Source organism: Heteronotia binoei, chromosome 21, assembly GCF_032191835.1.
Source record: "Heteronotia binoei isolate CCM8104 ecotype False Entrance Well chromosome 21, APGP_CSIRO_Hbin_v1, whole genome shotgun sequence".
In the NCBI taxonomy this organism is placed as follows: domain Eukaryota; kingdom Metazoa; phylum Chordata; class Lepidosauria; order Squamata; family Gekkonidae; genus Heteronotia; species Heteronotia binoei.
This window is the reverse complement of record NC_083243.1, coordinates 168,249,220-168,266,033: the sequence shown is the minus strand read 5'-3', so window position 1 is coordinate 168,266,033 and position 16,814 is coordinate 168,249,220. Positions and strand designations below refer to the sequence as shown.

At 44.7% G+C, this 16,814-nt stretch overlaps 1 protein-coding gene across 1 annotated transcript in view; it reads left to right on the top strand.

Moving 5' to 3' along the window:
* The first annotated feature begins 230 nt into the window (after window positions 1–230).
* The window catches only part of TMEM132A (transmembrane protein 132A), a 34,038-nt gene continuing 17,454 nt past the window's right edge, over window positions 231–16,814 (top strand). The window contains exon 1 of the mRNA XM_060262558.1: window positions 231–346. Within this exon, the coding sequence (XP_060118541.1) occupies window positions 277–346 (70 nt within the window). The 5' untranslated portion in view covers window positions 231–276. The remainder of the gene's footprint in view (window positions 347–16,814) is intronic.

Below are 16,814 nucleotides of genomic sequence, written 5' to 3'. Positions count from 1 at the left end.
GGGCGGGCAGGCGGGCGGGCGGGCGCTGATCCCCTGTGCAGCGGTCCCCTCCCCTCCCCTCCCCCTGCCTGCCTGCCTATCTCTATTGTCTGAGCAGCCCGGCGGCGGCCCGGCTAGAGATGTGCGGCTGGCCAGTGCTGCGCTGATCGCTTGCCTGAGTTTGGTGGTTGCAGCCGAGTCGGATCGGTGTGGACATGCGCCCCGCAGTACCGAGAGGGGGGATCTGAACGGAAGTAGGAGCCCCAGTCGCCAGGAGGCCGAATCGGGTCCGGGAGAATGGGGGCGCGTCACGCTGCCCCCTGGCTCCTGCTTGCTGTCGCGGCTCTTGCCCTGCGCGCTCCTGGAGGTGAGTGCTGGGCGTTTGTTTGGCCGGGGAGAGCTGGAGGGGGAAGTGAGAGCCTGCCTGAGCACGCAGAAATTGAATCCGCTGGTCCCTCGTGCTTTGTTCCAGTGGGATCAGCTAACAGGGGCATCTCTTGGTCTTTTCCCGTCGGTGATCACTCTATCCCCTCCCCCCACCGTGACTTTTCACTGTCACCCCCCCCCCTCCACACACACACACACACACACACACCCCGGTTTGGAATACTACGGGATCTTGTAATGCGTTTTGTCCTGATCTCCATGGAAACGCCGAACACCTCTGCAAGTCGAGGGGTGGGGGAGAAGGAGGTTGAAGCGCTGGGACCCTTTTCCTTTGCTCCCTTTCTCTGACCCATGCATGGTGCTCCGGAGCAGTGCTGCTGCTATGGTCCTTTCCCGAGACAGCGATGCCTGCCCACCCCCATCCCTGAGGGCTTCCCCTGCAGTCAAGTTTGTGTTGATATGGTTAGAGGATATATCTTATTATCCGTCTATTCGCTGTTGAACTGTCCTTCTCTGCTTCCTAAAAGATGTGATGTGGCTTGCCCGCTCCCTTTATCCATGAGCTCTGTTGTAGCTTCTGGATCTTTGCTATGAAACCTACCTGCTGCTGTAGTCAGGGCGAGCCGCTGCCCCCAGGGCTTCGCTGATAATGCAAATGAAATGTCCTAGGTCTGTTGCTGCTGTAATTCAATTAGCTTTGGGAAGCCCCCTCCCCCTTCCAGTTGGGCAAGATTAATTCCCACAGTATATCTCCCACCCATCCACCCAGAGCCACTTATTACAGAGGGCGGACCACTTGCAAATGACAAGGGCTATAGGACTGAAGCCGCTTCCCTTGGGGAAATGAAGCTAATAAAACTGTGTCTCAGGGGAATTAGCATCTGCAGCTCAGTCCTGCCTTTACCTGTTCTGACTAAGTATTATTCTTGTAACGTTTTGCCTTGCTCCCCAAATCCCGCCCTATAATACTCTGTAGGTCTCCTGGTCTGGAGATCTGTGGTAATTTCTGTATGCTGTGAGGCTAGTGCTTTCTCTGACAATGATTCGCAGTGAAAATGTAGCAGTATGTTTTACGGTATTTTTGAACCCTTCTCAGAGTGTGTTCTTGACCTAATACTTCTGTCGCTGTTAACAGTACTTTTGACTACCTCAGTGCATGAGAGTGTCAGTACTTCTTAACTAGAAAGGTACTCAAATAGCAACAGTTTGAAGACAAAAGACAAACGTACAGCCCTTTGCCAGCAGCAGCTGTCCCACCTCTGGTACATATTTCTGTAAAGCAAGCGCAGTCTGCAGCCTCTCTGCTCATCAGTGCTACTGGAGCTGTTCCTTTAATATGAGTATTTTTGGTAGTAGTATCCTCCTTAATTTTTCTTGTGATATTTGTGGTCAGACAAGCTGCCCTTAGTATTATTTTGCTCCATCAGTGGTTCCATTCATAAGTGCTGCTCCATTAATAGTAGGCTAAAGTCCTAGCTCTGAACTACTGCATCCATTTTTACAGTGCTGAATAAATCCTCCTGGTGCTAGATGTTAAATGGGAGAGGTAGTAAGAAAGTGTGGCAATGTCTGAAATCTTGATGGGTGATGGTTATTATTTGCTATGGGAGAGGGGGGGAAGGGGCCTTTGCTGCTTTTGGTGGCAGAGTCAGTTGTTGTTTTAATGGAAATTATCTGGAGAAAAACTGGGGTACAAGATGGCTTAAGAGAGAAAGAGGTTCTTAGGGCAGAACCAGAGGCAAATGAATATAGGAGGACTGTGGAGGAATATGACTTCCCCCAGGACTGTTTGATGAGGAGAGGTAGAACTAGGTCCATCATAGTAGAGGGCAACTCTGGATCAGGTTGTCAAGCTGATGAGTGGGAAATTGATGGGGGGGGGGATAGTAATTAGCAGAGAAGGGAACAGAGGTGATAGAGGTCATGCCCTAAGGGAGGGATGGTCTGGATTTGTAAAGAACCCACTTGTTTCCTTCCCCCCTCTCATTCTGGGACCTGAAGGGACAGAGAATGATGTCACGGTATCTCTCCACCATCTGCTCCTTCTTCAGGGAAATTCTGTAACCCAGAGGTATTATCAAGGATCCTAGCAGGATGCTGCATCGTTTAATGGACTCCTGAGGGGTGGCATTTGTTTGCTGGTCTGCACATGCATATTGTAGAGGGGAAGGGATGATGGAAGAACTGAGTTTCTATAGGCTGTATCAAGGCTATAGTAGAGAGAGTGCATCTGTGTCATTGTACATGGTATCCTCATCCACCTGGTGTAAGTCCAAGATGGAATTGTCCTACGATCTCTGTTTAGTTTAGCCATGATGTTATTTGGTCAGAAATATCTGTTTGATGTAATTGTGTTTTATATACTATCCTGTCCCAACAGCTAAAAACACCTTTAGGGGAAATGGATTAAGACAAAAACAAAAAACTCCCACCATGATATAGTTCCCCCCCCCCTCAAAAAAAAAACACCAGCAAAACCCCAAATGTATGTTTCCTTAGGAGAATTTTCCTTCCCTTCAGATAATTTCTGATAGGGTCTGGTAATCAGCTTTGGTTCCTTGGTCCTTTCATGCTGAGTTTGCTTGTCTGAGGGAATCCAGTATCCTCTGAAGAATTCCTTTGTGGCTGTGTTAACATGCACTTTGTAATGCTGGGTGGGCACAAAACTATTTTGGTGGGTTTTCTAATTCCCTCAGCTGGGATTATACATGCACAATTCTAGCTACCACTTGCAGTGGACTTTGCCAATCACACTGAAATCTGCCAGTTCCTACGATTACATTTTCCATGTTCAAGTTGCTCATTTTACTTAAATTTGGAAGACCATATTAGATAAGATGTTGCAAATACATGACTGGATCTCCTGTTTCTTTTATATTTTTGCCTTCCAGCTACTTTGGGCCCAATAACTTACTGGTATCTGTATGTTTTCTCTATTGGGGCAAACAGCAGCATGTGGGATCAGGAGCATCTCACTTTACTTGTTGCAGAATGTTGCAACCAGGATATTGACTGGAATGGGTTGTAGGGACCATATGTCCTCCCCCTCCTAGATCTCTTCCCTTCCTGAAAGAAAATTAAAACAGATAGAAGATCTGATCCTGGATCTCCAGCATTTCATCTAGTTTAGCCCTATATCTAGTACAGTTAATACTGCCTCTCCTCTCCACATTCCTTGCATAGATTAAGTGGTCAACTCTGGAAAGGCATCAGTGCTCCACTTTCAAAGTGTCAAGGTTGTGTATCCACTGCATGCAGTCCAAGTATGCTAGTGGCTTTTGTCTGTGTTTTATCATGCCTGCCCACATCATAGGTGGTGGTAGCTGGAGGACCAGTACAAGCAAAAATTTTGTAACTCAATGAAAAAAATGTTATTTTGTTTTGTAAGATCTTCTGAACTCCAGATGAATATGTAAGCACCAAACCCAGAGAGCAGGAAAGTGCATTCTTGATATGCCCATGATCCAGACTGATACCTGAGCATTAACCAGAGAACGCTGGGATATGTGGTCAAAAAAGAGCAGAAATGATGTGGTATGTGATGTCCCCGTGTTTCTATTTCTTATTTGTGCTGCACGATCTAGCTCCTGTCTGCTGCACAGATGTATGAGGAGTCAGTGTAGCATCCATCTGGCATGTGGAGGATCTAATATACTGAGGGGGCATCCAAAATTAAAGCTTAATCCCAAAACAGAATTGGTACTGGTGAGTGGCAGGTGTGAGCACTCCTCTTGAAGGAACAAACTCCTACTGGAGATCAGGGCCCTGTGGGGACTGTTGCAATTCCGCAGGGCCTGTAAGACAGAGCTGTTCCACCAGACATTCAACTGAGGCAGTGGATGTTTTGTTAATCTGTGACCTCCCTGCTGTAGGGCCCCCGATGAAATAACTCGGTTGGGTCTTATACCAGCTGGGGGATGTATGGGAGGAGTGGAGGCAACAGATACCACCAGTTGCAGAATCAGAGTTTGTTTTTAGACTATTATATTGTTTTATTATATGAATCTGATTTTAACTTTGTAATAAATGATTGTTGTTACCCGCTCAGAGCCCATTTGGGGAAGGATGGGCTATAAATTGAAATAAATAAATAAACAAACAAACAAACAAATAAATAAAAGATTTCAGGTTTTCATGGCTGGCATCATCATTAGGGTTTGTAGAATCTTTCGGGCTCAAGTGCCGTGTTCTACTGGAGAAGATTTTTCTTCCAGACGTTTCGTTCTCAGCTGCGGAGAACATCCTCAGTGGCGTTGCAGTCGGAGCAGGCACTCTGACCTTCTTGGCTGCTGTGCATTGAGTGAGGCCAGATGCAAGTAGCAGCAGGTGCTTACTCTTATTCTACTTCCAGGAAGCCCCACCAAACAATGGGCACATCCACAAACCAATTGCCCTCTCAACACCCCCCCCTCCAGCCTAGAAACAGCAGCTCTCCAGCAGCCCTGGCCTCACTCAATGCACAGCAGCCAAGAAGGTCAGAGTGCCTGCTCCGGCTGCAACACCACTGAGGATGTTCTCCGCAGCTGAGAACGAAACGTCTGTAAGAAAAACTTTCTCCAGTAGAACTTGGCACTTGAGCCCGAAAGATTCTACAAACCCTAAATAAATAAATAGTTGGGGGGCGGTGCTCTTGAACCCAGGATAAGCAGGTATTAGCTGTGGCCAGGAGTGCCTTTTACCAGCTTTGTCTAGTTAGTCAGCTGCCGCCTTCTCTGGGCAGAAGAGTTCTGGCTACTGTGGTGCATGATGGGTTACATCTAGATTAGATTACTGCAGCCCATTCTATGTGGGGCTGTCTTGAAAAGTGTTCAGATGCTTCAATTGTTGAAGAATGCTGCAGCCAGGATATTGATTGGAGTAGGTTGTAGGGACCCTATCACTGGCTCCCAATCTGTTTCTGGCCATACTTCAAGGTACTGGTGTTGACTGTTATCCCTATGAGGCTTGTGTGGGGCCTCCCCTTTGCTGTACTGGCTCATCCACCCTCTGCCATCCTGGATGTATTTGGGCCAACTGCCGGCCTCAGAATGAGGAGAGGGGGTTTCGACACCATGGTCCTTTTTCTCCTCTCCAAATGAGCACATCCTTGCTCTCTCAACCCTGTGTGCTCCACCCAATTTTTCCTCCCTAGTCTGGCTGGGAAACCCCCCTTATATGCCACTCTTGGTCCCACCCCTTGGACGTTGGCTTCAATCAGCATTTGAGCCAGCCTATTTCTGGAAGTGATTAAAGTTGGATGAATATCCACTCTCAGGGCTGCCTGTCTTTTGGTGTCCTTCCTGGTCTTTAAAAGTAGGACTAGCCTTCCTCTTCCATTTTTGCCCTCGCCCATCTTGGCTGCCAGCCTTCAGCCTTTCAGGCTGCCACTGGGCTGTCCAGATCTCCAGCTTCCTCTGTAGCAGCCATAGGAGCTACTATCTGGTTTGGGCCTATCACTGCCTGCCCTACCAGACTGGCCACTGTTTCTGAGTTCCCTGCTGCCTTCCTCTCTGGGTAAGGGTGGGAGGAAAGTGGGGCTAAGTTGGGGATGGGAGCTGAAACTGAACAGCTTGGGAGTAGCATACCCAAAGGACCACCTGCTCCTTTACAAACCTATCTGACCAGCATGACGATCTTCTGAGTCCCTTCTTCAAGTGCCCCTGCCTTCTGAAATTAGGCAGGTGACAATCTAGAAGACGGCCTTCTCAGTCATGGCACTGAAACTCAGGAATTCTCTTCCCAGAGAAACTCACCTTCCCCTTATGTTGCCATTATCTGCCAGTGGGTGAAGATGTCTGTCTGGCTTTCCCTCTGTCATCCACCATGCCCTGTCTTTTAATTGTCGTTTTAATGTATGTGTATTTTATTGTATTGTATGTCTGTTTTTAGTTTGTTTTTGAATGTTTTGATGATTTTTTTTGTTCAGTTTCAATGTTTTTTTAAGATGAATTTTTATTATATATATATTTTAAATCTGTGCGGAAAGGTGGGGGTATACATTTTGTAAATAAATAAATAAGTAAAATTATACAGTGGTGGTGCACCTTTAGTGTTAGCAGTTCCTTGACGTAATGTGACTTTTGAAGAAAACTTTCCCATAGTGGAGCACTAAGCTCCTTTGGATTCATTGTACTGGATTTGGACGAGGGGGAACTGGGCTAAATGTTAAGATAGGAAGCGTCAGGTGCTAAGGCAAATCAGACCGAGTAGAACACTCCAAGTCATGACAAAAGTCACAAAGCTAGAGAATTAGAAACAGACAATTGGTCCATAGGCCATAAGCAGTGTTCCCTCTACCCTGAGTTAGTGTAAGCTAGCTCACAGAGTAGGATTTTTGCTCATAGGACTCCACAGCTTAAAGGGAGTATTAGCCATAAGCAAAGACAGCATCAGCTGTTAGGCCAGAAGTCATGATTCAAAGTAGGCAGTTAGTTACAGGTTTAGCAGAAACACAGCCAGGGTCAATGTAAGGAATCAGAATCTGAAGAGCACTACATATAAGGGCAAGACAAAGGTACAGTCAGTGTTCTGGTATCAGGATCCAGCCGCAATAGAACAGCCTCTTCCAGTAATGATGGGAACAGCATTATCCTGCCAGGGCCCCTTCAGTCATCTGATCTCAGCACCTCTTATTGAACTTCTCTAGCCTCTAGTCAGAGGGTCATCCCTCCATTGAACATCTTGAGAGTGGTTTTGTGGGGCAGAATTGATTGGATCAGCTGTTCTCTCTGCATTCTGGCAACACTGATAGCGCACCAAACGAGACTGGAGTTTCTGATCCAGGGTTCTGGGTTCAAGCCCCACAGCATCTGACATATGGTTGCCAGACTCCAGGTGGTTATTAACAAGGAGAGAGGTCACTCTAGAGTAAACAATAAAGCACAACCATAAGGTTATAGTGACAAAATAACATGTAATATATAATATAACAGTGTAATATACAGTCCTACATGAACCAAAAGCCTTAGCAACGACTATAGCTGTTATCATGAATGAAGTCCATTTCCCAAAAGGAACCAGGTAAATCCGGAATGTACTGAAACTCTTCAAATTTGATGATTCCACCATATTGCTGGATGGTAGAAAAGGACAATCTCCGATAATAGCGGAAAGGAAAAATCCCCGGACAGGTCGTTGACTTCTGCCACACCTGTTTCAGTCCTTTATCAACAAGGGATATTCCACAATGACACCACAATATAAAAATACATACTGCATAAACATACTCACAACGATAACAAATATCCAATATTCAAAACCAATTCTATGGGAATTGGTTTTGAAGATTGGGTATTTGTTATCGTTGTGAGTATTGTGATGTTTATGTGTTTTTAATAGTTTCGTGATTTGTGGGTATCTGGTATGTTTATGTAGTATGTATTATGTAGTGCAAGATAATGCAGTTCCCATGCCTTAGTGGATCACTGCAAATACCTTCCCAATGGACATTCCACTACACATAATTACACACACTCCTCCTCCCCCCTCTCAGGCTTCTTCAATACTAAGAACATGCTGCCTTTTTCCAGATAGATAACTCACTGAGACTCTAATTAGATCTCAGTTAATTAGAAACAACATCATTATCATTTTTAACATTTGTTTGGAAGCTGGGGAAATCCCAAATTAAAGCTAAAATGCAAAACCTTCTTGTGTATTCCCCCCCCCAAAAGGACTGCAAAAAAACCCAAAACCCACAACTGTACTCTCCTTCCCTTATTTATCCGACAGCATTAAAATGGCTGCTCTGAAAAAACCTCAATTCCCAGGTGGAACTGAGGTGCTGACAGAAATATTAATAAAACCAAACAACCAAATCATAAGTGTATGTAGAAACAGTGGATGTCACTGAAACTGTATTCGTTTATTCCACTAGAGGCGTTGTCTGTTGTCAGAAAACAGCCTATTGTTGCCATTTATCTTTTTTATGAGCATTTTTCAACCTCGAAGAAAATACAACTTTACACAAACTAAATAATGAGAATATCTTTTTTTTGTATGCTCAAACTGTGTCTATTACTCAGCATTTTGAAAATAGTGACTCTATGGCGTTCCACCTCTGGAGCAGTGGTCTTTTGAAATAAGGAGCATTCATTGTGTTTCATTGAGCTTTAGTGTGGAATAGAGAGCATTTCCTAATGGCTATCCCCAGTGTCTACTTTCCCTTGCTTAATTAATGCTGACCTATCCTTTACTACCTTTAGAGTGCTATTCGTCATAAGGAATAACCCTTTCTAGCACCACTGTAAAGCAGATAGCTTCTTTCAGAAGTCTGATCTGATCCTAGCTTATTCCATGGAGAGCCATGGAAGGGAGGATTTTTTGCTGTTGATCAGTTCTTTGGCAATAGGCAACCATGAATGTGTGATCTAGAGTTAAATGGTCAGACTGCAAATCCCTTTCTCTTTCAGCAACTTGGCTTTCATTTCCTTTTCTCATCTAATGTTGTGTCTTCATATGGATTCTCTGGGTGCCCAGAGAATTCAGTGGAAGATGAGGCTTGAATTTCTAATGGAAAAAAAAAGTAAAAATGCAAACATTTTTGGGGTTTGATATATCCAGTGTGAATGTCACGAAGGCACTATTGCTGGCTCCTAGGATTAAAAAATAATGAACGTATTTTGCAAAATGATATTATTTTGTCTTTTAAAATCCCATGGCAGTGAAGATTCCACAAATAGCATGGCATTCGGTCCATAGCCATGACAGAGCCATGCCCCCCAACTCTTCCTCCATGCCTCACAACTTTTCTTTACTGGAAATTGTATTTTTAATCAATTTTTAAAGCTTTTTACTTTTTAAATACATTTGAATAGCACCACTCTGGATGGTGCCCTGCTAGCTGCTGATTTGAGAGTGGTGGCAGAGGAGAGCCACTGCCGTACCTTGGGGTCCCTTCAGTTTGGCTAAGCCTCCCAGTTTGGTGTAGTGGTTAAGTGCGCTCTGGGAGAACTGGGTTTGATTCCTCACTCCTCCACTTGCAGCTGCTGGAATGGCCTTGGGCCAGCCATAGCTCTCGCAGAGTTGTCCTTGAAAGGGCAGCTTCTGTGAGAGCTCTCTCAGCCCCACCTACCTCACAGGCAGTGTTCCCTCTAAGCTGAGTTAGTGTGAGCTAGCTCACAGTTTTGTAGCTTATTTTTGTCTTAGCTCAGGAAAAATGGCCCCAGAACAAACTACGTAATTTATGAAGTAGTTCACGACTTTAATTCCTGTAGCTCACAAAGTAGAATTTTTGCTCACAAGACTCCATGGCTTAGAGGGAGCATTGCTCACAGGGTGTTTGTTGTGGGGGAGGAAGGTAAAGAAGATTGCCAGCCACTCTGAGATTCAGAGTGGAGGGCGGGGCATAAATCCAATAACTTCTTCTACATTGCTTAAAGCAAATCTCTCCGTGACCCCCGCACATTCAGGCACTTGAATAGCTGTTAGCTGAGGGCCTGGGTTGCCCAGCAATGACACAAGAGCAATATGCCAGAGGGCTGCAAGCATTCTGTTTTCATGTCTGTGAGTCACTGCGCACTGCTCTTATCTCAGCTCCACTATGGTGGTGCCATGGTTCTTCAGAGACAGCAGAACAGCCCAAGCTGGGCAGCCATGGCAGGAGCCTTCTCCACCACTTCATCTGATGGCCACGACACAGGAGGGAGCTAGGAAGGCCTCTCTCCTGACCTTCTGCATGAAATGCTCACTATGATTCAAAATTTCCTCCAACCAGCGATCAGCTGCCCTGATGGATCCGCAAAAACTGGGGTCGAAACAGCACATTTCTCTCTTGGCCAAGGACAGCTAACTGAACTGCTGGTCTTCCATGAAAATTTGGGATTCTGTTTCTTAGCCTCCTGAGAGCTAGAATGGCAATCCTCTTGTTATACAGGAAGCCCCATGTCAAGCAGTGAAATAAAATGAGTGAGTGAGCCATTTTATTCTTGTATTTTTTAATTTTTTATTAAAATTGCATCACGACCAATCAGTTTCCCCAGTGCCCCCCACTGAAGAATTCCTGGCTATGGGCTTGCATGGCATTGGCAGCTAAGGATTTAAAATCAGTCACTGGTGCTGCACCTCACTGGAAGTTCTCTTGTGCCTGCCTCGCTTCAAATACAACAGGAGCTGCACAAGAGTTCTGCCTAACAGCTGTCCAAACTGCATTCACTGTTAGCACACCAAAAATTGCTGCAGGTAAGACTTGGGGCAGTAGTCTGCAATGGATGTGAAAAGACATTAGATGGAGAGACAGTCTAATCAAATGAGTGTTCAGTTCATAGCCCCGTTGCATTTCCACACAAGCAGATCACTATCTCTGTAATAATTTCACTGTGTATGGATCTTTGTGAGTAGCGGTTTCTATAACATTTCTTACTTATAAGACTACTTAGGGTTCCTACAGGAGGTCACATTCCTTTGTGCTGTGTTGATCCAGAGCCATGATGTAGTAGGGGACAGTGTCTACAGCTGCAGTACAGACAAACAAATCTACATTAAAAAGAGAGGATTCCAAAACCACTGAATCCAGCTCCTACCTCCACAGATTAACATTTGCAATCCAGGAATTTTTGTGCTACAAGTACTGTATATTGCTATACAGTGCTTGCACATGACTCAAGCAAGGGAGTTAAGCCATTAACCAAAAAAGTTCCCATTGCTTTAGGATCACTAGTCAGTACTGAGCTAGAGGAAAGTGCCATCCTAATCTCAAACATGTTGATACTTCTGATTGTGTGTCTGGACAAAGTCCATCCAAAGAGTCATTTCAAAGGAAATTTTAATGAGGCACAAGCTCATGCTACATAGCATCTAGTCTTTACGGCAACTCCTAAGGAAACAGAGGAAAGGGAGAGACCCATCCTCGTGCCACTAGAGGTTACAGTGGAGTTAGTTCATGGGGTGTTCTCACATAAATGTATCCAGTTCTTTCTAAAACTCAAAAGATTTATTTGCTGGCAAGTAGATTTCAGGGAGGCGATTGTGTTCCAGAAATGCATGCACTTTGGATACTTGTCACCACCTTCTAATTTCTAATCATAATTTGTTCAAGACCAGAATGAGATGAAGGTATTAAAAAGAAGGGTTAGTGCATGGGTTCCTAGAACTGCCCCATTATTATGTTCTATAAGAAGGGATCATAATTCAGTGATGGAACAAATTTTGCATTTAGGAGATTCCAGCTTCAGTTTCTGGAATTACCAGTTAAAAGGAGAGCCAGTTTGGTGTAGTGGTTAAGTGTGTGGACTCTTATCTGGGAGAACCGGGTTTGATTCCCCACTCCTCCACTTGCACCTGCTGGAATGGCCTTGGGTCAGCCATAGCTCTGGCAGAGGTTGTCCTTGAAAGGGCAGCTGCTGTGAGAGCCCTCTCCAGCCCCACTCACCTCACAAGGTGTCTGTTGTGAGGGAGGAAGGGAAAGGAGATTGTGAGCTGCTCTGAGACTCTTCGGAGTGGAGGGCGGGATATAAATCCAATATCTTGCTTTGGGAGGGGCACAGTTAATATGAGTTTTTAAAGAGTATGGAAATAGGACTGCCAGCCTCCAGGTGGGGCCTGGAGAACTCTCACTTTTACAACTGATCTCCAGCTGGCAGAGATCAGTTCCCCTGGAGAAAATGGCTGCTTTGAAGAGTGGACTCTGTGGCATTGTACCATGCTGAGGCCCCTCCCTTCGCCTCCCCAAACCCCACCCTCTCCCAGATCCACCCCTAAAGTCTCCAGGTATTTTCCACCACAGACCTGGCAATCCTAATGGAAAATCCAAATCCATTCTAAAATTTGGAAACTATCAGTTCCCATGATACCACAGGGAGTAAAGTGGAGTAAAACTTCTCCCTGTGAGCCACTCATATCGCTTAAACCTCTTACCAACAAGACCCTGAGATTTGTTGTGCTCCCCATTTTTTTCAACCAGTGTTTATTTTACTGTGGGGGCAACAGTGACCAGTAGGCCTTTCAAGGGGGTCTTCATTCTTGCTTGGTACCTGGAATAGAGAAACAGTATTGTCCCAGGTGCCAGGAGCTTTGAAACACCTCTTTTTCCAGGGTACCAGGGTCAGGATGGCAGGCACCCTGGAAACTACATGTCGCAGGCAATGTTTCCTCTAAGCTATGGAGTCTTGTGAGCAAAACTTCTACTTTGTGAGCTACTAGTATTAAAGTTGTGAGTTACTGGCATTAAAGTTGTGAGCTACGGCATAAATTAGTGAGCTCTAGGGCCATCCTTCCTGAGCTAAGACAAAAACGTGTGAGCTGGAGGCTAAAAATCTGTGAGCTAGCTCACGCTAACTCAGCTTAGAGGGAACACTGGCCCCAGGGCTTCTTGAAGATGGCAGAAGCTTAGTTAACATTCCACACACGAGAATGATATTTTGAGAAGTGGCACAGTTCACAATACACCTGAGAATTATGTGCTGGAAAAATCTGTAATTTGAAACAAATAACTGAATTTTGATGGAAAGGGTATCAGGGAACTGGGCTGGAGAGAAGGCCCTTGAGCCCCTGAAGAGTTGCTGCCAGTCACTAATTCCGACATGATATAGGGCAACATTATATGCTTTTTCCATGGGTTTCACATCCTTTATCCATTGAAAGCCTGGATTTTGCACAGGAACTTGGACTGTTTAACAGTGGAAGAAGCATTTTTGCCTTCTGGTTGCCCATGGTCCACACTGGCTTTGTGCTGGGGACAGGAATTTAGTGTTGTGTACTTTGAGTATCATTCCCATATGTGGCTTACCTAGTGCTTTGCCTTTGGGCCATACTGGGGATCACAATATGAAAAGACATCCCGTGGTTTAATTGGGACCAGATGCCAATGCAGTTAATGAAACTTGCTTCCCAGGCAATTTTTTGTATTTTGGGTAGGCTCCAAATTTAGTGTCTAAATGAGCCCCATTCTGTATATGCAAGCCATGGAGGGGCCATGGCTCAGTGATAGAGCATCTGCTTGTCATGCAGAAGGCCTCAGGTGCAGTTCTAGGCATCTTCAGCTAAAAGGACCAAGTAGAAGATGATGTGAAAGACCTCTGTCTAAGACGCTGCCAATCTGAGTAGACAATACTGACCGTGATGCACCGATGTTCTGATTCATCTTCATGTGTTCAGACAAACAAAGTAGTTTTATTTACAGTGAAAGCAAGCTTTGGTGCATGCCTTGTGGAGTGGGAATGGAGTGGGGAAATACTCTTTCCCTCCAGGTTTTTTTTTTTGAAACTTATTTTAATGTTTTATAGCAGAGGTAGCCAACGGCAGCTCTCCAGATGTTTTTGCCTACAACTCCCATCAGCCCCAGCCATTGGCCATGCTGGCTGGGGCTGATGGGAGTTGTAGGCAAAAAACATCTGGAGAGCTACCATTGGCCACCCCTGTTTTATAGGTTGGCAGTATGCCATCCTGTCTCCTGTTAACTGAGGCTGCCGTATTTTAGGAACAATTTGCCAATCTGTAACTGTCCATGAGACCAAAGAAACAATTGGACATGTTTTCATCCGGTAATTAAATACCTTGAAATCTAATCAACAAGGGTTATTAGGGAGTGGGGAAAAGAAGCGGTAGAAAATGAAATTAAGAGGTGAGACAATAATTTCATTTCTGGGAGTTTCATAAAAACTCAACAAGAATTAAGAACACAATTCAGGTATCAACTGTCTCCGTTTCTAAGATGTGTATTTCCTGTCATTTTATGCGTGGCTATATATTCACCTTAATTCTCTAGCCATAATGTATTTATGAAGTGCAGCTAAAGAGCTTGATTTTTCCAAATGGGTTTGATGCTCAGATGTGCTCATAGGCAGCCTGAAATACTGTATTGAAAGGGTTTCATTCAGAAATCTTGGATTCGTTTTAAAAATTAGGTAGCCTTTCTGTGTGAATGGCTAATCAAGCATAAAGCCATCTTTAGACAGATCTTGGCAGGAAGTGTTCTATCAGCTGCAGGCTATGAATCTGTCTGATCCCATAAACAAAAGTAGATTGCCTTATATCTAACTGCCAAATGTCATGCATCTCACATTGCTACTCATGCATTTACTGGTTCTGTATATACCACTGGAACTCTTGTGTACATTTTAAAGAGAGGTAGGCGATTCCCCATGAACACGTAGGGCCTCTTCAGGCAAGTTTTTTTAAATGCAGTTTCATTGTTTAGAAGACACATTTTAAGGTGTTGGAAATCCCATACTAAATCAAGCAGACTCCACAGTTTCTGTTATTACCAGTTAGATTCCACTGAGATCCCATTTTGCTTATGATAAGAGCTTTCCACAGGCAGAACACACTTCTTGCACCAGTGGAACATGCTCCTTGCACTGGAGGAAGGCTCCTTGAGCCACAGGAAAGTGCCTCAGTGCAGTGGAGCCATAGGTTCCTCCACCCCACCCCACCCCCCCCCCCCCATTTTATTAGGATACTAACATTATTTTAAAAACTGTATTTTTTTCCATTAATGCTAGTAGTGATCCTGAGTCAGTATATTCCATACCTGAGTAATGGGGTGTGGTTTGAGAACTGCTTTGCTTCAGGATGCTGTTTTTGTTTGCTTGTTTGTCCTTGTTTGGTGTAGTGGTTAAGTGTGCGGACTCTTATCTGGGAGAACCGGGTTTGATTCCCCACTCCTGCACTTGCAGCTGCTGGAATGGCCTTGGGTCAGCCATCGCTCTGGCAGAGGTTGTCCTTGAAAGGGCAGCTCCTGTGAGAGCCCTCTCCAGCCCCACCCACCTCACAGGGTGTCTGTTGTGGGGGAGGAAGGGAAAGGAGATTGTGAGCCGCTCTGAGACTCTTCGGAGTGGAGGGCGGGATATAAATCCAATATCTTCTTCTTCTTCTTCTTGTTTTACAAGAATCAGGAAGGAAGTGCAGTCCAGCACTGGAGAAGGAAGGGGAAGCACAGAGCCTTCTTCAGAATGTAATAAAGCATAGGTTTAGATATGGTAATATATTCCTGAGAGGAATGGTAAGGTAGCCTTAGTGATGTTTATCATGTTTTAAAAAACAGAACAATAGGAGTGTTCTGTCCTTAAGTGATATAAAGTAGACCCTTGCTGTTTGTGGGGCATCCCTTCCCAGAATCCTTGTGAATGGCAACATCTCTGATGGGAGGCAGGTGTCTGCTGCCTTCAAGAAGCAATAAATAAATCAAATCCTGCATTCATGTCACATGATCAAATTGTGGAGTGCAAATGCGTGAAATGATGTGTCTTGAATATCTAGGGTTTGTTTCTTTATTTAGAATATGGGCCTTTCACACACACTAAATAATGCACTTTGAATCCACTTTCAATGTACTTTGCAGCTGGATTTGACCGTGTGAAATGGCAAAGTCCTTCCGCAAACAACCGTTGAAGTGGATTGAAACTGCATTATTTGGCATGTGTGCTACCTATATCTATGCTGCCTCGTCAGAGTCCCGCTCAAGGCAGCTTACAATTAAAAACCGCAATATAAAAATAAGCTATTAAAAACAAGCCAATAGACATAAAACAGCATAAAAAATAGAGAGGACCATTAAAAAGCAGAAAAAATAAAACCCCTAATTAAAAGCCTGTGTAAAAAGATATGCTTTAACCTGGTGCCTGAAAGACAGTAAAGTAGGCACCAGGTAAGTCTCAAGAGGGAGGGTGTTCCCAAGGTAAAGTGCCACCAAAGAAAATGCTGTCTCACCTCTGAAGGCAGTGGGCATAGGGAACAGGGCTTGAGATCTTAACTGGCAGGTTGAATAGTATGGGAGTATGAATAGAATAGTATGCATATAGTATACTAATAGTATAATATGAAAGCTTGCACTATTTAGAAGACAAGAAATAATAATACAAGCTGGGGACCTGCAAGGATTCTCCTTTCCATCTGCCAGCTAACCTACTTTTACCTGCCCCATCTTGAGTTTTCTATCCTTCTCTCCTCCCAAATGTGTCTCCCCAGGTAAACTGTGGCCCACTGTGTGGTGCTGGCCATTGGTTTAGATTTAGCCCCGTGGGAAACCTGTGGAGATATGTCAATTTTCCCCGTCTCCCCATTCCCACAATATTTCCTGTTTCCTTCCTGGCAGCCCCCATTTCCTCAGCTTTCCTTGTTTCCTTCTAATCTTCCCACCCACTAGACAACTTACCTTATGTTTCCCAATATCATCAGCTACATTTATTATTCATTTACTTCATTTCTTCCTCAGTTTTCTCCACAATGGGGACCAAACCAGCTTACTTCATTCTCCTGTCCTCCATTTTATCCTCAAAATAACACTGTGACATAACTGGCCCAAGGCCAACCAGCAAACTTCCATGGCAGAGTGGTGATTTGCTTTTACCTCCCTCACAGGCAGGATATGGCCTCTCCAAAGACACAAGTGAGGGATACATGTCCTTAGAGCAGGGGTGTCGAACTCCTTTGTCATGAAGGCCGGATCTGACATAAATAATACCTTGTTAGGCCAGGCCATGTCAGGCTGGGCTATGTGTGTACCTATTTAAGATTAGTTAGCAGAGATATAA